The sequence below is a fragment of the Acomys russatus genome, chromosome 4, assembly GCF_903995435.1.
Source record: "Acomys russatus chromosome 4, mAcoRus1.1, whole genome shotgun sequence".
Lineage (NCBI taxonomy): Eukaryota > Metazoa > Chordata > Mammalia > Rodentia > Muridae > Acomys > Acomys russatus.
Genome location: NC_067140.1, coordinates 55,261,610 through 55,284,537, shown reverse-complemented (window position 1 = coordinate 55,284,537; position 22,928 = coordinate 55,261,610). Strand labels below are relative to the sequence as shown.

At 40.3% G+C, this 22,928-nt stretch overlaps 1 protein-coding gene across 1 annotated transcript in view; it reads right to left on the bottom strand.

Annotated features, from left to right (window-relative positions):
* Positions 1-6,391: 6,391 nt before the first annotated feature.
* The window catches only part of LOC127188039 (kinetochore scaffold 1-like), a 45,439-nt gene continuing 28,902 nt past the window's right edge, over positions 6,392-22,928 (bottom strand). The window contains exons 10-19 of the mRNA XM_051144397.1: positions 21,806-21,893; positions 19,248-19,325; positions 19,046-19,085; positions 17,087-17,188; positions 15,356-15,456; positions 11,656-11,724; positions 10,985-11,094; positions 8,969-9,087; positions 8,397-8,519; positions 6,392-6,759 (exon numbers count right to left, since the gene is read on the bottom strand). Of these exons, the coding sequence (XP_051000354.1) occupies positions 6,660-6,759; positions 8,397-8,519; positions 8,969-9,087; positions 10,985-11,094; positions 11,656-11,724; positions 15,356-15,456; positions 17,087-17,188; positions 19,046-19,085; positions 19,248-19,325; positions 21,806-21,893 (930 nt within the window). The 3' untranslated portion in view covers positions 6,392-6,659. The remainder of the gene's footprint in view (positions 6,760-8,396; positions 8,520-8,968; positions 9,088-10,984; positions 11,095-11,655; positions 11,725-15,355; positions 15,457-17,086; positions 17,189-19,045; positions 19,086-19,247; positions 19,326-21,805; positions 21,894-22,928) is intronic.

Below are 22,928 nucleotides of genomic sequence, written 5' to 3'. Positions count from 1 at the left end.
AATTGTGAGTGTTTCCACCCCATAAGATCTTCATCCTCCTCAGTAACTAACACAGTGAGAATTATAATGTCTCCCATTGCCCTTCCTTTTAGTGAACTACCATTCTGGCCTGAGGGCCTCTGGAAGAGGTTCACAAGCACAGTATTTGCCTGCATTCTTTCTTTTTTTTAGACAGGGTGTCACTATGTAGCCGTGGCTGGCCTAGAACTTGGTATGTGAACAGGTTGAACTCAAACTCAGAGATCTCTCCGCTTCTGTCTCCTGAGTGCTAGAACTAGTGTATATACCACTGTGCCCAGCACATATTTTCAGAGGAAATTTTTACATTACACAGTAGTTTTGTTGTTTTGTGGTACTGGGGATAGAGCCTGGAGCTTTGTGTGTGTCAGGCTTTGCCACTGAGCTGCATCTCTATCCTATAGTATTTGATTCTCTTTGTTTTTGAGTCAGACTCTGACTATAGAGCCCCAACTGGTCTGGAACCCACTGTATAGACCAGGCTGGCCTCATATTCACAGAGACTACCTATCTCTGCCTCTAAAGTACTGGTTATCAACCTTCCTAATGCTGTGTCCCTTTTAATACAGTTCCTCATGTTGTGGTGACTCCCAAACATAAAATTATTTCATTGTTAATTCATAAGTGTACTTTTGCTACTGTGATTCACCATAATGTAAATATCTGATATGCAGAATATAGGTCATTTGACCCCCACACAAGGGAGTTGAGACCCACAGGTTGAGAACCTCGGGTCTAGAATGTTGAAATTAAAGATGTGCATCACTATGCTTGGCCTTTCAATTTTTTTTTACTAGGAATTCTGGGTCAACACAAACCTTTTCACATTTGTTCTCTAATTTGTTTGGCAATATCCATATGTTGCTCAAATAACAGCTTGTAGGCGCCTGTCTATGGCATGGAAGAACTTGACAAGGTGACTGAATGACAATAAAAACTATAGCCACTGTGATTATAGGTTTGAGGATATTTTTGTTTGTTTGCTTTTAGTCTCATGTAGCCCAAACTTGCTATATTGCCAAGCATGACCTTGAACTTTTTAATATTCTGGATTCTACTTCATGAGTGCTGGGATTCCAGGTGTGCACCACCACAGTAAGTTTAGGCAAATACTTAGGATCTAACCCAGGGCTTTGTGCATGCTGGCTGAGCATTTGCTCAGACTCTGTTTTTGAGATAGGATCTCATGCAGCCCAGGCTGTCCTCCAATTTGGTATGTAGTTGTACGCTGAACTCCTGACTACCTGTCTTCACATTTCAAGTGCTAGGATTACGGGTAGGAAGTATTCTGGAGGCAGAGGTTCTCTTGAGTTTGAGGCCAGCATAGTCCACATATAGTTTTAGGCCAGCGAGGAACACATAGTAAAAACCTATCTCAAAACCACCAAGCAAACAAAAACCAAAGCAGTCTAAGCTGGGGATTTGCCTCAGTGGGTGAAAACTACCCACAGAGCCCACATAAATGCTAGATAGATGTTGTGAGCATGCCTACATAGATGGGAAACAGAGGGCAAAGCTCCTAGAACCTCTCAGGCCACTGCTCTGGCACACGCAGCAGAAAAAGGAAAAACAAAATACGAAACCCTCTGTCATAAAAAAGGCAGAAGGCAGGGACCACCAATTCCAGAGGTTGCTCTCTGACTTCCATATGTATGTCACAACATGTAGTCCATGGCACTTGTGCTGTCTCTCCCCCTCCTTCCTTTCCTCCCTCTGACACACACACACACACACAAATGAATCAATGAAGAAATGAAAGAGTCATGAAAACTAATAATCATGGAAAAAGCTAGATGTAATGGTGCACATCTTTAATCTCAGCACTCCAGGAGGCAGAACAGGAAGATATCTGTGAGTTCCTGGCTAGCTAGAGGGTAGCTAGAGGACACTGTGAAATCCTGTGTCAAAAAAAAAAAAAAAAAAAAAAAAATCCCTCCAGGAAAGCAAGAGCTACACAAAGAAACCCTGTTTCTAAAACGGAAAAAACAAAAACAAAACAAACAAACAAACAAAAACAATCAGAGCCAGGTTTGGTGGTGCATACCTTTAATCCCAGCTATCTGGAGGCAGAGGCAAGCAGATCTCTGTGAGTTCCAGTACAGCAAGGACTGCATAGATTGAGTCAACCAACCAACCAACAAACCGAAAGAAAAAAAAAAAAAAAAAAAAAAAAAAAAAAAAAAAAAAAAAAAAAAAACCCAAACCTCCACAAAACGCAAAAGACAACAACAACAAAAAAACCCACTCCACAACAACAACCAAACCAAACCAAACCCCTCAAAAATAAGTTTGTGTAAACCGGGCGGTAGTGGCACACAGATGCAATCCCAGCACTCAGGAGGTAGAGGCAGGTGGGTCACTATGAGCTTGAGGCCAGCCTGGTCTATAAAGCCGAGTCCAGGACAGCCAAGGCTACACAGGGAAATCCTGTCTCCAAAAAACAAAAACAAAAGCCGGGCGGTTTTTTCCTCTTAGCCTGGCTCTTTCCTCCTCCATGGCAATCCTCTTCCTTCTTCCTCCTGTGGTACCTGTCTGCTTCTCCTTCCTAAGATCTTTCTCCCCCCTCAAAACAAACAAACAAACAAACAAACAAACAAGCAAACGACTCTTGAACTTTCACTCAGCCCCTTTCTTCTGCGCTGCCCAGGTATGTGTGTAGGCCCTTTATTCGGCCAACCAGGGAGGCAAGGTTCCACAGCAATACTTGGGGTACATGAGAGTGTGCTCATGAGGGAAGCAACTAGATCTTAGGAGCCAGTAATTAGTATCAAAATATATAGCACCATACCAACCTCCGACAAAAACACATGTTTTTTTTTTTTTGTTTGCTTGTTTGTCTTGTTTTTTGAAATACGGTTTCTCTGTGTAGCCCTAGTTATCCTGGAACTCTATTCTGTAGATGAGGCTGGTGTCTTGAATTCAGAGATGTAAACGTTGTTTTTATTTCCCCAGAGGATGGGATGAGAGCTGTACCCAAGCTTTACAAAAACATGGCTTGGGTTAAGCCTAGAGTGTTTCTATCCAACTATCCCTAGGCCTTTACAGCTGTAAGCATCTAGCGTCCGTACAATCTAATCTTCTGCAAGCCCAGACCTTGAAGACTTCAGCTTCTAGCCTCTGTCTGCTAACCTAGGCCTAGAATGTTTTCAGCTTTTGAGACTTACTACTGAATAACCTCACCCTAACTCTTTCTCTGGCTGGCTGGTTTAACTCAGCTCTTCTTGCTTAAACTCCTCTCCAATCTGACTGCTTCAAATTGGCTTCTCACTGAGTTGCTCTGCTTGGAAAAATTGCCTCTGAACTCTATGAACTGAACTGCATCAACTCAACTGCACTGTACTGTACTCTTGAACTCTACTGTACTGTCTCCACCAATTGTCCTGCTCTCTTTCTTCTCTTAAATAGCCTCTCTTTCCTATCTGTTCTCAGGAGCATTGGGTGTATCCTATTTCTGACTCATTCTGTCAACTCTTTCTTTGATTTGTCACATTGTCTGGCCCTCAATTAGCTGTCACTTTCAAACATGGTTGCTTCCTTCTACAAACCTTACCCTCATTGATAGGGATTAAAGGTGTGAACTAAGGGTATATCTGTATTCCAGCCAGTTATACTGTAATACAGGGCATGGCTCTGCATTTCAGCCAGATCATATAGAAGGGCTTTGAATGTGATCCCTTGCCAGAGCAGTCTGTTGCTGGATTAAAATTCCTCTACCAGGGATCAACCTGCCTCTGCCTCTGCCTCTGCCTCCTGAGTGCTAGGATTAAAGGCATGTACCACTGACAAGGGTGAAAATACCCTTCTTAAAAAGGACTTGCCGGGCGTGGTGGCGCACGCCTTTAATCCCAGCACTCGGGAGGCAGAGGCAGGTGGATCGCTGTGAGTTCGAGGCCAGCCTGGTCTACAAAGTGAGTCTGGGACAGTCAAGGCTACACAGAGAAACCCTGTCTCAAAAAACCATAAAAAAAAAAAAAAAAAAAAAAAAAAGGACTTTTGCCTCCTGTGTATGAGGATTTTGCCTGATGTATGCATGTGTGCCTTGTGCATACCCAGTGCTCATGGGGGCCAGAAGAGGGCATGGGATATCCTAGATATAGAGTTACAGACAGTTGTGAGGTACCATATGGGTACTGGGAAGTAACTCTGTAAGAGCAGCAAATGTTCTGTTTTCTCTCTGGGATGAGGTTTCTCTGTGTAGTCCTGGCTGTCCTAGAACTTATTCTGTAGACCAGGTTGTCCTTGAACTCAGAGATTCACCTGCTTCTCCTTCCTCAGTACTGAGATTAAAGGCACCAAGCACACGCAGCAAGTGTTCCTAACTCTCCAGCCACCTCTCCAGCTCCACTATAAAATAATCTTTTTCTCTTTTTAAAGATTTGTTTATTTTATCTATGAGTGCTATATCTGCATGTACACCTGCATGCCAGAAGAGGGCATCAGATCTCAGTGTAAATGGTTGTGAGCCACCATGTGGCTGCTTGGAATTGAATTCAGGACCTCTGGAAGAACAGTGCTCTTAACTGCTGAGCCATCTCTCCAGCCCTAAAATAATCTTAATAGAGATACTAATTATAAAGGATTTCAAGTAATCAATGGACTTTAATAATGCATTCAAAATGAATAAAAGAAAAACTTAGAAAATATAAAAATCGCCATAAGTATGCACATAAGGAAGCACAAACACCTATATAAACATAATTATATATAATCTAAAGCCAAGAAACCAGATACCATCATTGTAAGCCAAATCATTCTTGGAGCAGTTGTTCAAGTTTAAAATATATATATTAAAACAAAACAAAAACAAAACACCCCTCAGCTGGGCGTGGTGGCACATGCCTGTGATCCCAGTACTCGGGAGGCAGAGGCAGGTGAATCGCTGTGAGTTCGAGGCCAGCCTGGCCTACAAAGTGAGTCCAGGACAGCCAGGGCTACACAGAGAAACCCTGTCTTGAGAACAAAAACAAAAACAAAACAACAACAATAGAAAAACCCTCTAGTTTTTAGACATATAAGAAAAAATAACCCAGTAAGAAGAATAAATTAAACTTCATGGGAAACAGACTATACTGATGACTTTATACGTTTTTTTATGGCTATCTAGGGCTTAAATTTTAAGTCAAAAAATTTTTGTGTTGATTTTTGAAAGAGAGTGTTTGATCTTTTGATGTATAGAAGAGAAGTGAAAACTAGCAAAAATGTAATATAACAACATTTGTGGGACTAAAAGGACTTTATACTGATATAAAAAGTAAAAATTTAAGAAATTATAAAATGCAAACATAGTTTAAAATTAAATATAAAAGAAACAAAAGTTGCCATGATTAGGATTTGACTAGCATTCGGGGAAAGTCCTTTCCCACTCATCGACTTCAGAGATGATGCTGCTCATTTATTAAACAATTCATAGACTGTTTTTTGTATATGAGAAAAATGTGGCCTCAGGAAGCAATAGTTTCATATTTTTGGTGTTTTTTCTGGAGACAGGGTTTCTCTGTGTAGCCTGGATGTCCTGAACTTGTAGACCAGGCTGGCCGTGAACTCACAGAGCCTGCCTCTGCCTCTCTGAGTGCTGGAATTACAGGCATGCACCAATGTGCCCTGGTAGCACTAATTCTTTTTCTGATTGTGAGAAACTAGTGATGCAATGTGATGTTGTCACTATTTAATTAAAAAAAAGATTGAATTTACAACATATATCACAAATATAAAAATTCAAATATTTACATAATTTATCAAAACAAAATGAATGAAATTTTCTTACAAAGAACATACTTAAGATATCACTAATAAACACTGTAAAGAAAATAACAAGACTCTCAACAAAAGATGACAAACATTCCAATAGCGCTGTTTCTGCTTTCTCTTTACAGCACCTCTGAAATGGAGAAGGCTGAGAAGTCTGTGGATAGATATGTTCTTTTGTTTTTATTGAGACAAATTTCACTCACTACGTTGACCATGCTGGTCTTGAAGTCAGGAGGTCCAGTGATCCTCCTGTTTCAGGCTTCTGAGTAGCTGGGGTCAACAGTATGTACCAACACAAGCTGACAGACATGTTTCTGCTCTAGACATATGTGCTAGGCAAAAGCCATAAATACACAGCTCTAAATAGGAGGAAATGATTAATCTTTGTGTTAGTAGTCCTATCTCCTCTTAAAAGTTACTCCTTAGAGCTTGTATTAAGGCAAAGAGCACTTTTTTGGGGAGGGGATATTAAACCTAGGGCTTCACATAAACAAGATAAATGCTCTATCACTGAGCTACATTGGGGAAATTTCTCACCTGTTCAATTACTTAACCTTGGGTTTAAGAGTAAATGAGTTGATAACATGTTATTTGAGACCTCATTTTTTTAACAAGGTATTTTAAAACTAATGATACAAATTAACTATGATATCATCAGGAGGAAATTTTCAAGTTTTATATGTTAAGACAATAGTGACTTTGAAGCATCATTTAAGTACTTTTTCTATTTGTCTATTTTTTGACCAGGTCTCATAGACAGTCCAGACAAGCCTTGATCTTGTAATCTTCTCTCACCTAAGTCCTGAGGTTACAAGAGTTCGGCTCTATGCTGGGGTGAACACATTTTTCCTTAGCTGTGACAGCTGTGATCTGAGAGTCTTATAGCAAAAGTTTCAGTCCTTAAGAAGATCTTGGTAAATTTGCTTAACTATAGTCTTCAGGTAGTTGTCTCCCAAGGGCACTTTGGAGATAACGGCAGCAATTTCATCGTGGCTGGAAAAGACAAAAGGTACTAATTACTTTTCCTGTGTACTCATGTCCTTGGGTACATTCTCTTAAGTTCTTAAGAAGTACAAATGGATATTACTAGAAATAAGCAGAACTTAGAAACTGTATTCTAAAATAAAGCCAAATAACCAATTCTATATATAACTGCAAAGTATCCTGACCTGGTTGCTTTTGTTGTTTGCGTAGAGATTAAACTTGGGCTCTTGTAGAGGCTAGGTAAGCACTCTATCACTTGGCTGTATCTTTCTTTCTTTTTTGTTTTTTTTTTTGAGACAGGGTTTCTCTGTGTAGCCTTGGCCATCCTGGACTCACTTTGTAGACCAGGCTGGCCTATAACTCACAGCGATTCGCCTGCCTCTGCCTCCCGAGTGCTGGGATTAAAGGCGTGCGCCACCACACCTGGCTTCATATCTTTCTTTTTTTTTTCTTTTTTTTTCATATCTTTCTTTCTTTCTTTCTTTCTTTCTTTCTTTTTCCTGGAGACAGGTTTCTCTGCGTAGCCCCTGACTGTCCTGGACTTGCTTTGTCTTGGACCCTGCTACTTGGCTGTATCTCCAAACCCCCTAATTGATTAAAAAAAAAAAAAAAAAAAGATTTATTTTATTTTTAACTATGTATATCTGTGTGTATCGGAATGTGCACATGAGAGGGCAGGAACTGGAGCAAGCCAGAAGAGGGCATTGAGTCCTGCTGGAGTTGGAATTGTTGGTGGTTGTAGGCTGCCCTATATGGGTGATAGGAATTAAACGCAGGACTTCTGGAGGAACAGCAAGCATCCTTAACTACTGTGCCATCTCTCTAGTCTCTACTCTACTTCCACCACCATGCTTTTGTCTAGGTGCATGTGCACCACCTGTACGTACGTGTGTGTGTGTGTATAGACAAAGTTTGTCTTCCTTAGCTGTTCTCCAACTTATTTTTTGAGACAGGTCTTTTGCTGATTGGCTAGACTGGCTGGCAAGTGACTTTCAGGTTCCAGATATCTTTTTTTGTTTTGTTTTTGTTTTGGGTTTTGAGACACAGTTTCATGGTGTAGCCTTGACTAACTTAGTCTCACTCTGTAGATCAGGCTGGAGGCAGTGGCAGGCAGAGCTCTGAGGCCAGCATGGTCTACAGAGTGAGTTCTAAAACAGCCAGGGCTTTTACACAGAGAAACCCTGTTTTGAAAAACAAAACAAAGAGAGCTGGAGAGATGGCTCAGAGATTAAGAGCACTAGCTGCTCTTCCAAAGGTCCTGAGTTTAATTCCCAGCAAACACATAGTGGCTCACAATCATCTATAATGAGAACTGGTGTCCTCTTCTGGTGTGCAGGAGTACATGTAGGCAGAACACTATAAACATGATAAATAAATCTTTAAAAAAGAAAGAAAGAAAGAAAGAAAAACAAAGCAAAAAGAAAAACAAAAGAAAGAAAAACTGAAGCTATCTTAAAAGATTGGATTCCAGCATTCACTGTGACAGTAATAAGACCACTCTAAAAAACAAATCCTGGAAGAGGAAATCAGAAAGAAGTGATACTTATCTCTTAATGTATTTGCTGACACTTTCAAGGGACATTGGAATGAAGTAAGAAGAGTACAAAAAGTAACTGGAACTCTCACTGAGCTGGATGTTTACCTACCCAGTGTTCCCAAGGTGATTTTGAACGGTGAATGGTAGCGGGACCAAGGGATAATGGGCTGAGAAAGACAAAGTTATCTCAAACTTTGCAAATGCTGCAGAACTGGAGAATAAAAGTGCCAATCTGTGAAAGACAAAACCCACAATTAAAAAGATAAAACCAATATAGTTTAAGACACAAAGATATTTTCTTTTGTACTTGCATAAGAAACTTAGGTGGCTATTATTTTTTTGTCCTTATCAAATAGAAAAGAAGGTAAATCATTCGGAGTAAGATGTAATAGTTACTTGCTCAGAGGAGAGAGAGAGTATACAGGTATGCACATGCTCAGTATGTGTGGAGGTCAACATCTTAGGGAATGATCCTTAGGCACCTTCCACCTTTTGTTTTAGGCAGGGTCTCTCAAAGGTCTGGAATGTCATCAAATGCTAGGCTCATGATCACATCACCCCTACTAAAATGACCTCAGACTTGTAGCCTCCAGAACATTAAGTAAGTTAGGCTTCCGCTATTTAAGCCACTCAGCTTATAATACTTTATTACAACAGATGCAGGGAACTGAAAATACTCACTTAGTATTATTCACATTTATATCCATTAGGCTATAATTTGGCCCCCATCTCTTTAAAAATTCAATCTCCTCTCCAAGAAGCCTGCAACGGTTCACTACAAGTGAGAGTTCTTGAAGCATCTAGAAAAAGAAATGACTTTGTGAGTGTGTGTGTGTATGAAAATATCATACCAAAACACCGTCTTTTGGAGTTTAGGAATGAGGCTCAGTTAGGAGTTCAGGCCTTGTGGCTGGAGAATAGTTAAAGGGACTGGCTATATTTTCAGAGGACCTGGTTCGAATCCTAGCACCAACATGAGGGCCAGCGATCGTGAGGGGAATCTGATGTCCTCTTCTGGCCTCTTCAGGTAATCAATACATATGGTACACAGACATATATGCAGGCAAAACACCTGTATACATAAAATAAATCTTTAAAACAAAAATAAACAGCCAGGCGTGGTGGCGCACGCCTTTAATCCCAGCACTCAGGAGGCAGAGGCAGGCGGATCGCTGTGAGTTCCAGGCCAGCCTGATCAACAAAGTGAGTCCGGGACAGTCAAGGCTACACAGAGAAACCCTGTCTCAAAAAACCATAAAAAATAAATAAATAAAACAAAAATAAAGAGCCTGAGCATAGCATGCAAAAGCCCAGGATTTGATCCCCAGCACTGTATAAATGAGTCAGGGTAGTGCACGGCCGCAATCCTGGCACATGGGCAGCAGTGAAGGCCGGTAGATCAAAAGTTCATGGTTGGGGCTGGAGAAATGGCTTAGAGGTTAAGATCACTGACTTCTCTTCCAGAGGTCCTGAGTACAATTCCCAGCACCCACATGGTTGCTCATAGCCATCTATAATGTGATCTGATGCCCTCTTCTGGCATACAGGTGTACATGCAGATAAAGCACTCATATACTAATTCCAGCACTCTGGGATGCAGAGGTAGGCAGATTTCTGTGAGTTTGAGGCCAGCCTGGTCTACAAAGCAAGTCCAGGACAGCCAAGGTGACACAGAGAAACACTGTCTCAAAAATACAAAAAACTGGGGGCTAGAGAGATGGTTCGGTGGTTGGGAGCACTGAGTGCTTTTTCAGAGGACCCGGGTTCAGTTCCCAGCACCCACATGGCAGCTCACAACTGTCTGTGATTCCAAGATCTGACATCCTCACACAGACCAACATGCAGACAAAACACCAATGCACATAAAATAAAAGTAAATAAATTATTAAAAAAACATAAAACAACAAAACAAATAAACAAAAAGTTAATAAGTTGTTCGTGGTGGCACATGCCTTTAATCCTAGCACTCGGGAGGCAGAAGTAAGTAGATCTCTGTGAGATCGAGGCCAGCCTAAGCTACAGAGTGAGTCCAAGATACCCAATGCTATACAGAGAAACCCTGTCTCAAAAAAAGAATTAATAATAAAAAGTTCATGTTTAAGCTGGGCAGTGGTAGCGCATGCCTTTAATCCCAGCACTTGGGAGGCAGAGGCAGGCGGGTGGATCATTGTGAGTTTAAAGCCAGCCTGGTCTGCAAAGCTAGTCCAGGACAGCAAGGACTATACAGAGAAACCCTGTCTCGAAAAACAAAAACAACAACAAAAAAGTTCATGGTTATCTTTGATAAATCAGATGAGGCTACTGAGACCCTGTCTCAAAACAAAATCATGAAACAACATCCACATTATTTTGAATGTGAGCTAAAAAAATGTTAACTAAAAAGGAAAACCACTACATGCCTTTAAACCAAGCACTCAGAATGCAGAGACAGGTGGATTTCTGAGTTTAAGGCCAGCCTAGTCTACAGAATGAGTTCGGACAGCCACATACAAACAAATTAGGAAAAAAAAGAAGAAAGAAAAGAAAAAAAGGAAAAAGAAAGCAAACTTTTTGATGCTTAATGGCTATTATAATCCCCACAATGTTAAACGACTGAATATATTTATAATTTTAGGATACTATTATATAGGTAAAACTTCATCTGCTATTTGGGACAAATAGTGCAAGATTTTCTTTAAATGCTTCACCAGACTTTACCTGAGGTACTTGATGCTGTGTTGTGCATTTCTTCTTCCAAGACTCCTGCTCCTCAATGTATTTAAAAATAAGCTTATGAACCAAAAGGGAGGAGGGAGGAGCTTTATCTTCTGAAGGGCAAAAAGTCAAAATAAGGGTATTATTTATTCATGTATTTTATTAAGATATGAATATTATATTACATAAGCTAGAACTATTTTCAAACTAGATGTCTAAGTATTTATTTTTTTATTTTCAAAAAATATATTGTGGTTATATCTAGCATTCTATAAGGCTTTACGCCTGAACATATATAGCCATGTTTTGTGAAAGCATACATTTAAATGGAACACATTTCTGAGTTCAAATCTAGGCTTTCTTTACTTTCTAAGTAATTGTAAGCATCTGTATTTCTTAACTAATAAGACAGAAAATATCTACTCAGAGCGCTGATAGAAGTAATATAAGTGAGTGGTATGGACTAAGTATATATAGTGCTAATTTCAAATATAGAAATAACTATTATTAATCACTGTTTGATATCTACAAGTATCAGAATTATTCCTTTTAAAATTTACTCAATATTTAGAATACTATTCAAGCAGTTTTATGTCTAAAGCACATTTTAAGGACAAATTATTATACCTAAAAGTTACCAACAAAATTTAGAGGTTGAAATGTTTCAAACTTACCATCTAACAGAGACTGAAATTTGAGCTCATTAATCTTCCTGTAAGCCTTGTCCAAGAAAGGGAGGCCAACTAAAGAGAATCAGAAAAAGAGGTTTTTCTTTCTCTCCTCTCTCACTGCCTCTTCCCCCTACCCCTATCTTGGCAGGATCTTACATAGCCTATGCTGGCCTCAAAATCATATGTAGCTGAGGTTAGCCCTGGAGTTTAGATTCTCTTGCGCTCATTTCATCACCTGAATTATAGGCACATATTATCATACCTGGTTTATGTAGTTCTGGGGACTGAACCCAGGGCTTTCATGAATACTAGACAAGCATTCTAGGAACAGAGCTATATTCCCAGTCATAAATATTTTCTTCTTTTCTTTTTTTTTTTTTTCCGAGACAGGGTTTCTCTGTGTAGCCTTGGCTGTCCTGGACTCGCTTTGTAGACCAGTCTGGCCTTGAACTCACAGCGATCTGCCTGCCTCTGCTTCCCTATGTCTGGTTCACCCCCCCCCCCCTTTTAAAGTTTTATTTATTTATTATTATGTCTACAGTGCTCTGCCTGCATACAGACCTGCAGGTCAGAAGAGGGCATCAGATCACATTATAGACGGTTGTGAGCCACCATGTGGTTGCTGGGAATTGAACTCTGGACCTCTAAAAGAGCAGTCAGTGCCCTTAACTGCTGAGCCAACTTCCAGCCCACTTTTTCTCCTTTTTAAAGAAACTTTAGACTAGGGTGTATCTTCAATTTTGTTCTTCACTATTATTATTATTTATTTACATTACATCTCAATTGTAATTCCCTCGCTCTTATCTTCCTGTTCCCGCCCTCCCTCCCTCAGACCTCTGACCAGTGGGGTCCTCCTTCCCCACCATCTGACCACAGCCTATCAGGTGTCATCTGGATAGCCTGCATCCCCTTCCTCTGTGTTCCCATGAGGCCTCTCCATTAAGGGGCAGTAATCAGATCGCAGGCTCCAGAGTTCCTGTCAGAGGCAGTCCCCTGCTCTTCCCTCCTCTTCTCCATGTGGAGAATGAGCTGTCCATTGGCTACATCTGAATGGGGGGGGGCCGGGGGGGAGAAGGGGGGCAGGGGGAGGGGGAAGTCTAGGTTCTTTGCTTGCAATGTCCTTGGTTGGTGCATTAGTTTGCGCAGGCCCGCCTGGATCCAGATCCACCAGCCTTGCGGAGCTTCTAACCCTGACCATCCACCTCCTTTCCATCCTCTATCTCTTCCATACAACTTGCAGCTCTTAACCAAGAGTCATGCTTTGAGTCTCAGTATTTGTCCTGATCTCCTGCTGAGGGGAATCTCTCAGAGGACATCTATGTTGGGCTAATATCCACTTATAAATGACTATATACCATGCATGTCTTTTTGGGGCTGGATTACCTCACTCAGGATGATTATCTAGTTCCGTTCTTTTTTTTTTTTTTTTAAAGACAGGTTCTTTCTATGTACCTCTGGCTGTCCTGGAACTCATATAGCAGGCTGGCCTTAAACTCACAGAGACCCTCTGTCTCTACCTCTTGAGTGCTAGGATTAAAGGCATGTTCTACCATGCCTGCCTTCAGACTTGGTTATAAAAATCCAATTTATGAGGCAGGTGTGGTGGCACATGTCGTTGATCCTAGTACTCTGGAAGTAGTCAGGCAAATCTGAGTCTGAGCCTAGCCTGGTCTACAGAGTGAGGTGTTGTTGTTGTTTTGGGTTTTTGTTTTGAGATAAAGAGTCTCTGTGTAATAGCCCTAGCTGTCGTGGAACTCAGAGATTCAAATGCCCCTGCCTTCCAAGTGCTAGGACTAAAGGTGTGCATCACCATGCCCTGCGTTACAGATGAATTTTAGTATAGCCACTGCCACACAGAGAGCTTGTCTTGATAAACCAAATAACAACCCCTGACTCCCACTCAACCTCCATCCCCAATTTCTTGGGGAAATAAAAATACAACATGGAAGGAGGAAAAAGCCAACACTATCTGGGTCCTGGGTCATATCAGAACCCAGAGAATATATTTTTACAACTGAAAAATATGTTGAGTTCTTCCCTCAACTATAACTTCTATGCAAAGATCATGTCTTTCTAAGTGCATGCCTTTAATCCCAGCATTCAGGAGGCAGAGGCAGGTAGAGCTCTGAGAATTTTGGGGCCAGCTTAGTATACATTTCAAGACCTTGTCTCAAACAAGTAAAACATCAAATTAACCCTCATACGGAAAGTGGCTCGAACTCCTCCATATTTGCTATCTCTAAACAAATGCAGTGGAAATGACCAACGCTCTCAGCATTGCTATAATGACTTCAGATAGCCAGAAGAGCTGCTCATTCACCAATTCTAGTTATTAAAGATTCTGTGGTTAGGACAGATGCTAATTCCTCTAGACTCTAAGATATTTTCTGCGTCTCAAATTCTGATTCTTCTTGTTGAATGTTTTATTAAGTATTTACCATATATTAGGAATGACAGATGGCACAAGAAACACACATGTGAGGGTTAGAGAGACAGCTCAATTTGGTTCCCAACACCCACTTCAGTCTCACAATCTCTTCTGATTCCAGCTTCAGGGGATTTAGTGGCCTCTTCTGGCCCCTGTGGGTGCCCACACACACATTCATATACACACATGATGAAAAACATACATACATTAAAAGTCAAACTTAAAAAAAAAAAGACATGCTCATGCCATATCCTGTATAGTGACTATATGTAGTATCTAGAGATTTCTAGCTACTCTGGGATAGGTGTACGCAGAGAACCTGTAAGGGGATTACTTTTTCCCCTTTCTCCCCACAGTGCTCCAGATGGACCCAGAGGCCTTGAGTACACCAGGGCAATTGCTTTACCACTGAGCTATATCTATAGGCCAAGACTTCACTTACTAAGCACAAAAATAAAATCAATCAAGAACAACACCCATAAGTCAGGTGTGGTGGTGCACACCTGTGATTCTAGCATTCTGGGAGGCAGAGAGGCTGGTGGATCTCCATGAGTTCAAAGCCAGCCTGGTCTACAAAGCGAGTCTAGGACAGCCAGGGTACACAGAGAAACCGTGTCTCAAAACCCCCACTGTCCCCTTAAAAAAAAAAAAGAGTTGCCTAGGTCATGGCAAGGTGTGTGTGTGTGTGTGTGTGTGTGTGAGAGAGAGAGAGAGAGAGAGAGAGAGAGTGTGTGTTAGGATTGAATGCAAGGCCTTGGCATTTAACAAGTACCACTGAGCTACATCCTCAGGTCCTAAGTTGTTTCTGATAATGTCTAATCTCTAAAACACACACACACACACACACACACACACACACACACACCCCACACACACACACACACGAGGGGAAAAGAACATTATTTGGATAGAATATATCTAAAAGAACTCAACACCAGCTGCACTTTTATTCTTACTGTTTGTTTTTGTCTTCTGAGACAGGGTTTCACCATTTAGCAGATGATCCTGCCCAGCCATTCTCCCACGCTCAGCTCTACTGTATTCTTTGTTCAATAACATAAAAAGTCTTTCATGCTGGGATAGCAGTAGAGCATAAACACAGCATGCAGGAGTCCCTGGGTTCAATCTCTAGCAGAATTCCCGAAACTATTATCACTAAAGTAACTTGCCCTTCTAAGATTCTTAGCAGCATTATCATTTTGTCAGTAGTTACTATTATAATAGCAGATTTTTATCTGTGGAGTGTGAGGCCATTCATTTCTCTTTGGTACTTACCTCCTGGCTCTCCAAAGGTGATGATGAGTTCTACTGAGTCATAAAGGAAGGTAAATACAGCTTGATCATCACTCCATTCAATGACATCCCACTCAGTCAGACTAGAGGATAAACAAGAAAACTAAGTAAGTTTAACCTTCCTTCCTTCCTTCCCAACGCTGGGAATCAAGCCAAATGGAGAACTCCTGGTACCATTTGGATAGTACTAATAACAGCTACTGCTTTTGTTCCCCATTGGATTGGGAAATAATATTTTAATTTAAATAATTTGAATGGCCAGATATGGGGAGGGCACACACTTTCAACCCTAGCCTTGGGAGGCTGAAGCAGGCAGATCACCCTGAGTTTTAGGCTGACATGTGTTACACAGTGAGATGTTGTTTTAAAATACACGTACTTTGGCAATGCACATAGCAAAATAAAGACAATATAAAGAAGAGTGGTCTGACCCTTATGCAAGGATAACACAAAAATTTGTGAAACATTCCATACATATATATGTTAATATATACCTGTGTGTGCGCGCGCGCACGTGGACATATGGAGACTGATCATCATTGGAAGCATTAAAGACCTTGTAAGGAAAAACAACACAAAACCCTCAAGAAATACATGACTGCACAATCTTGTGCTTTATGTTTGCTTGGGGTTTGTTGTTGTTGTTGTTGTTGTTGTTTGTGTTTGTCAAATTTTTGCTGTGTACCCCTAATTGGCCTAGAACTTACTATGCAGACGAGGCTGATCAAGAACATACAGCCTCTAAGTCCTAAGTGCTGGCATTATTCAACCACACTTGATTCAATCTATGTGTTTAAAAGAAATCAGGACTCAATCTTGAGTCACATACTGGGGGAGAGGGGGGCCTTTTTGATAAAAAGTATTAAAGACATTTTAAAATATTCATCTTATTTTATTTTATGTGTATGTATGTGCCTGAGTGTATGTGTGTGTACCATATGCATGCAGTGCAGGAGCCTGCTGAGGTCACACAATGCATTGGATACTCTAGGACTGAAGTTATAGTGGAGTTGTGAGCCACTATGTAGGTGCTAGGAAGTGAACTGGGTCTCCTGCAAGAGCAGTACACTTAACCACTGAACCAGCTCTCCAGTGCCGAAAATACTTTATTTAAAACTTAACCCGTGGCCCTAAATGTTTTTACTTTAGTTTTGAAGAACACTGACTTTTTTAAAAAGGCAGCTAAGCATGGTGGCACACTCCTTTAATCCCAGCACTCAGGAAGGCAGAGACAGTCAGATCTCTGAGTTTGAGGTGGGTGGGGTGGGCAGGCTGTACCATAGTATAATTTAGCAGAGTTCAACCTTTGAGGGGCAAATGACCACAGAAGCTGCCTAAGACCACTGTGAAACACAGACATTTACATTGCAATTCGTAACAGTAGCAAAAGTATAGTTATGATGTAATAATGAAATAATTTTATGGTTGGGGTGATCACACAACATGAGGAACTTTAGGAAGGAAAGAAAACACAACTGTAGGTATTTAAAGCCTGTTGAAATTTCCGGGTGCTGTGGTGGTGGGAGTGTGGGTATTTTGAGAAGCTGAGGCATGACAATCACTTGGACCCAGAAATTCTAGGCCAGCCTTGGCAACATAGGGAAAGCCTAATTCAAAACAACAGTAATACACCCCAACGTCCTCTAAAAATCTAGAGCAATATATAAGGTACAGGACAGAACAGAAACTGAATGACACCTGTTTTTTTCTTACCTCAACTGATCCAGTAATTCTTCAGTTTTAGTTGTTTGTTCTTTTGTAGATTCTATCTGAGCAAGGGTCTGCACTTTCTGTGTCTCTACTTCTATGAGCTTCCTGCAAATAAAATCAGGTATTCACAGAAAAACAAAGTATTTGTTAGTGAGTTCAGCATAGTAACAAAACGTTTTGGGGATGGGGAGATGACACAGTCAATGAAAAAAGTTTCCCCATGAAAGCATAAGGGCCTGAATTTGAATCCCTGGCACCAAGTAAAGGCAAAGCTATGCCGTGCATGTCTGTAACAGTGTTGGGGACAGATCTGTCAGACAGATGAACCCTGGTGCTTCCTGACCATTTGGTGAACTCTGGGTTCAATGACAGACTTTGTCTTAAAAGCTAAGGTAGATGATGGCCACGGTGGTACACATCTTTGAACCCAGCATTGATGGTAGAGGCAAGATGATCTTCATGGGTTCAAAGCCTATCTCATCTACACAGTAAGTTCCAAGTCTGATAGGGTTACATATGAGTTCTAGACTGAAATAAAAAAGAAAGAAGAGAAAAAAGAAAGAGAAAAAAAGGTAGAGATCTGACTTCCACATACATGCAGGTGCATGTGCACATACACATATAAACTATACACTAAATGTTTTATGATGAGTTAAGAGTAAGATAGCTGTCAATGAGATAATTTTAAAAATTAATATAGGTCTCATTAGAAACAGTATATATTATTGTCACTTAATTTCAGACCCAAGAAGATATCTTTGGGGTCCTATGTTCTTAAAACATAATTATCTTTATTTTTATTATAAAAATAAAACATAAAAGTCTCATACAAAGGTAATATATAGTTAAATTCTTGATTTTCTTTAATACTTCAAATATAAGAAATATTGCCTTAGACGACTGCCTTATAAAATATTAATTATCCCCCAAAAAAATCATTGGCTGACATGTCTTCCAGGATCTAATTCATAATGGAATTAAAGCCTCATATAAATAAACAAAATAAATAAACAAATAAAAGGCTCATGTTTCTTGTACATCTCTGGAGGTAAGATGTTATTTAGCAGCTGGGCATGGTGGTACACACCTGTAATCCCAGCCCTTGGGGAGGCAGAGGCAGGTGGATCTACTTGAGCTCCTGGTCAACCTGGCCGTATGTGTGTGTGTTTTAAAGATTTATTTATGTATTTAATATATGAATGCTCTATTTGCATGTACACCTACATGCCAGAAGAAGGCATCAGATCATATTATACACGGTTGTGATCCACCATGTGGGTGCTAGAAATTGAACTCGAGACCTTTGAAAGAACAGCCAGCCCTCTTAACCACTAAGCCATCTCTCCAACCCCTTGTGTTTTGTTTTGTTTTGGTTTTTGGTTTTTCGAGACAGTGTCTCTCTGTATAGCCTTGGCTGTCCCGGACTCGCTTTGTAGACCAGGCTGGCCTCGAACTCACAGCAATCCACCTGCCTCTGCCTCCCGAGTGCTGGGATTAAAGGCGTGTGCCACCACGCCCAGCTCCCTCGTGGTTTTGTTTTTTTTTTTAATTTTTCAAGACAGGGTTTCTCTGTGTAGCCTTCACTGCCCTGGACTCACTTTGTAGACCAGAGTGGTTTCAAACTCATAGAGATCCACCTGCCTCTGCCTCCCAAGTGCTGGGATTAAAGGTGTGCACTATCACGCCCGGCTTGAACTTCCGCTTTCACACTTTCTTCAAAAAACCTAGGTCCTTTGCAAGAACAAGTTCTCTTAACCACTGAGCCTGAGCCATCGTTCTAACCTGTGCCTCCCCTGCACGTGTGTGTGTGTGTGTGTATGTGTGTGTACTCTTTCCCATAGCAGTGTTTTACTTCCTAATCTGCCATCTGAAAGCTCCCCATGTGGACCAGTTGAACCTAAGACGCACAGAGATTAAATCATGACTCATCATATCTGGCAACTTCATACATGGTCAGCTAACCTTTGAAGCGCCTCCTCTTCAGCTTTCAGCTGTTCCAGTTCTGTGAAAAACAAAACAAACCAAGCATAAAAAGGATACCAGTAGAAAGTTGCTACAAAAATCATTTCGTTTACTGAAACTTCTGACCCAATCTCATCTAACATGTAAATGAACTCGATAGTGCTTGTCTCTCAGGACTTTTCTCCTCAGCTGAGTCAGTTACCTCTCTCTGCGTCTCTCACTTCAGAACCCCATTCTTCCATAGGATCATCTTTCTCTTCGTTCTCCAAATTCTTAGTTTCTAAGGTAAAGATGAAGCAATAGAGAAACTCCAGTCAAAAGTAATTCATTAAATACGAGAGAAATAGATAGCTCAGAATGAAGTATTGGGAATATTTCACAAATAACTTCTTACTGCCAATAAAGTCCTGAATTACAATTTTATAGACTTCTGGTAACAGATAAGTAAACTTTGAGCCAATGACAGTGATCTCATTTTGTACTTAAAAAATTATTCATTTGCTCGGTGGTGTTGGCACACACATTTAACCCCAGCACTTGGGAGGCAGAATTAGGTGGATCTCTGAGTTCAAGGCCAACCTGGTCTACAGAGTGAGTCCAGGACAGGCAAGCCTACACACAGAGAAACTGTATCTTTAAAAAAAAAAAAAAAAAAAAGCAAAAAAACAAAAAGAAACTAATTCATTTATTACTATTGTTTGTGGGTGTGAGTGTGAGGATATGTTTGCATATGTGTGAGTGTGAGTGAGCGCCAGAGGTCAGAAGACAACTTTTGGAGTCAGTTCTTTCCTCCCATCATGGGTTCCAAAGATCGGAAACTCAAGTCAGCAAGCTTGTGCAGCAAGTTTTGTAGCCCTTCTCTAGAGCTTCTGAGACAGGGTCTTGCTCAGACACGGCTCAGGCCAGCCATAAACTTGTGATCTTCTTGCCAAAGTCTCCCAGGTAACTAGGATTACAGGTGTGTCACCATGCCCAGTTTGTCTCAAGTTAGCATTTAATTTTTTTTCCTTTTGAAATAGCATGTAGTTCAAGCTGGCCTCACTGAGTAAGCTGATGATGACCCTTGACTCTCCTCTCTTTACCTTCTAAAGACTGGGATTAAAGGCATTGTTACTATGCCTATTCTAAGCTTAATTTTTACCTCAAAAACACCCACCCCCTTGAGTTAGGGTTTCAGTGTGTAGCTAAGGCTGGTTGGGAACTCATTGCACAGACTCTAACTCAGGCTTAATAATGTTTGACATTACAGATGTGCACTATGACAACCAGCTGGCATTTACATTTTATCTTTTCAAACCCAAGCCCTATACCACCATTAGTACTTAATATACACATGGCTGGCTCACTGTTCATGAAAATATTTAGAGCTCCTTATGAGGCTATCCTATGTCTAGCCCTAATCACAAATCTAGCTTTATTTTACATCACATTCCTTTTTGTTCTCTATTTTACTTCGTCTTTATCCTCAAACCCATGTAGTTGGTATATTTGTTTCCAAATAAGGATTTTCTACATGTATTAATTCTCAATAGGCTGTTGTTCTGTGTATATGTATCTATGTATATGTTTTAAATAAACCATTTCACTCTGTAGTACAGTTTGGCCTCACACTCACAACAACCCTCCTGCCTCAACTTTTCTTCTTTTTCTTTTTAGCTTTCCAAGACAGGGTTTCTCTGTGTAGCCTTGGCCGTCCTGGACTCACGTTGTAGACTAGGCTGGCCTCGAACTCAGAGAGATCTGCCTGCCTCTGCCTCTCGATTGCTGGGATTAAAGGCGTGTGCCACCACCACCTGGCCTGCTTCAGCTTTTCAAGTGATGGGACTAGAGGTGTGAGCTATGCCTGGTTTCTCTTTTTTAATTTTTTATACTCCTATTCATCTTTCAGATTTTAGCTGAAAAGCCTCTCTTTTTTCAGATTCTAGCTGAAAAGCTGCTTTGACGTCTTAACTAGGTCAGATTTCTATTGAAGTAGCTCAGCACCATATAACATCTTCTACCGAATTTATTATAAAATTACTTTTGCAGGGGAGACAAGGCAAAAGGATCACAAATTCTTAGGCAAATCTAGGTCAGCCTGAACTATACAAACTATCCTCTAAATAAGCAAAACCATTCAAGGTTATGGTATAGGTTATGAATAGTTTTGCAAAATAACAGTTTTGGGGGCATCACTTCTTTATTGTGTTATGGATGATTATAGATAGCAAACAAAATTTTTTTGTTTTTCAAGACAGGGTTTCTATGTGTGTAGTCCTGGCTGTCCTGGACTCCGTTTATAGACCAGGCTGACCTCGAATTCACAGAGATCCACTTGCCTCTGCCTTCTGAGTGTTGAGATTAAAGGCATGCACCACCACACCCGGCTAACAAGGTTTTATTAACATTTTTTATTACCTTTATTTACTTTGTGTTAGAGGGGTATATACCACAACATGCCTATGGAGATCAGAGGAAGATTTGTAGCAATCAGTTCTCTTCCACCATGTAAGCCCCAGGAACCAAACTCAGGCCATCAGGCTTGGTGGCCAGCACCTTAGTGCACTGAGCCATGTCATTAGCCCAAAAGGGTGATTTAATTTGCTCCAATTTAAGAATTCAAGCTGCTAAAATAGCATAGTAAGATCAAGTTTTCTACCTTATAGAAGCATTTATCGAAAACTACCCTTTACTTTTGTGTAGTTCCAGGGGTTAGCCTAAGGCAAGTTTTCCATCACCGAGCTCTCTCCCCAGGCCCTAGGAAAGCATTAAGTAACTTACCAATTTCCACTTCCACGAGGCAGTTATTGATCTTCTTAAGTATGTTGTCCATCTCATTTATTTTTATCTGAAGTTTCTTCTTCTCATTCTAAATACAAAATATTATAAATTATAAAGCTTAACCTATGAACAATCCTTTAATAGTTCAATTACTGTCCTTACCATAAATTAAAAAATCTTGTTTTTCTTTTTTATTTGGCAATAAGAGGGAGTGAACGTGCTAGTCACATGATCTACTGCTGTCCTTTATTCCTATCCATTTTTTAAAAAAACATTTTTGTTTAAAAACAGAGTTTCTTGCTAAATTGCCCAGACTGGCCCTGAATTTGAGATATTCCTGCCTTAGACTTTCAAGTATCTGGGATTATAGGCCTGTGCTACCACACTGGCACGAACAGGCAAATCTTAAAATTAAGGTCAAGACTTTTAGTCTTTTTTTTTTTTTTTTTAATATTTTATTTAATTTTAATTTATGTGTGTTGGTATGAGGGTGTCAGATTTGGAGTTACAGACAGTTGTGAGCTGCCATGTGGGTGCTGGGAATTGAACCCGGGTCCTTTGGAAGAGCAGGCAGTGCTCTTAACCACTGAGCCATCTCTCCAGCCCTAGTCTTTTTTTTTTTAAAGGTTTATTTATTTATTTATTATGTATACAGATCTCATTATAGATGGTTGTGAGCCAATATGTGGTTGCTGGGAATTGAACTCATGACCTTTGGAAGAGCAGTCAGTACCTTTAACCTCTGAGCCATCTCTCCAGCCCCAAGACTTTTAGTCTTAACTTAAATTTTTAAAAATTTAAAGAGACAAATAAATTAATTTGTATTTCTCTTTATTATAGCATTTTTCTATATGTGTTTCATGAGCTATATAGATATTAATATTTATTGTTTTAAAAAGGGTTGATTTTTTTTTCTGTTATGAGATAAATATGGAAAACACTGATCAAACAGAATTACAGCCTTTTAGTGTCTGTAGGTTTTGTTGTTGTTGCAGTAGCTGTTGTTGTGATAGGTTCTTGCTAAGTGGTCCAGAACTTATGGCAATACTCATGACTCAGATTCCTATATATATGTGTACCAGGCACAACTAATCATAATTTTTATTTCTGTAAAAGATGGTAC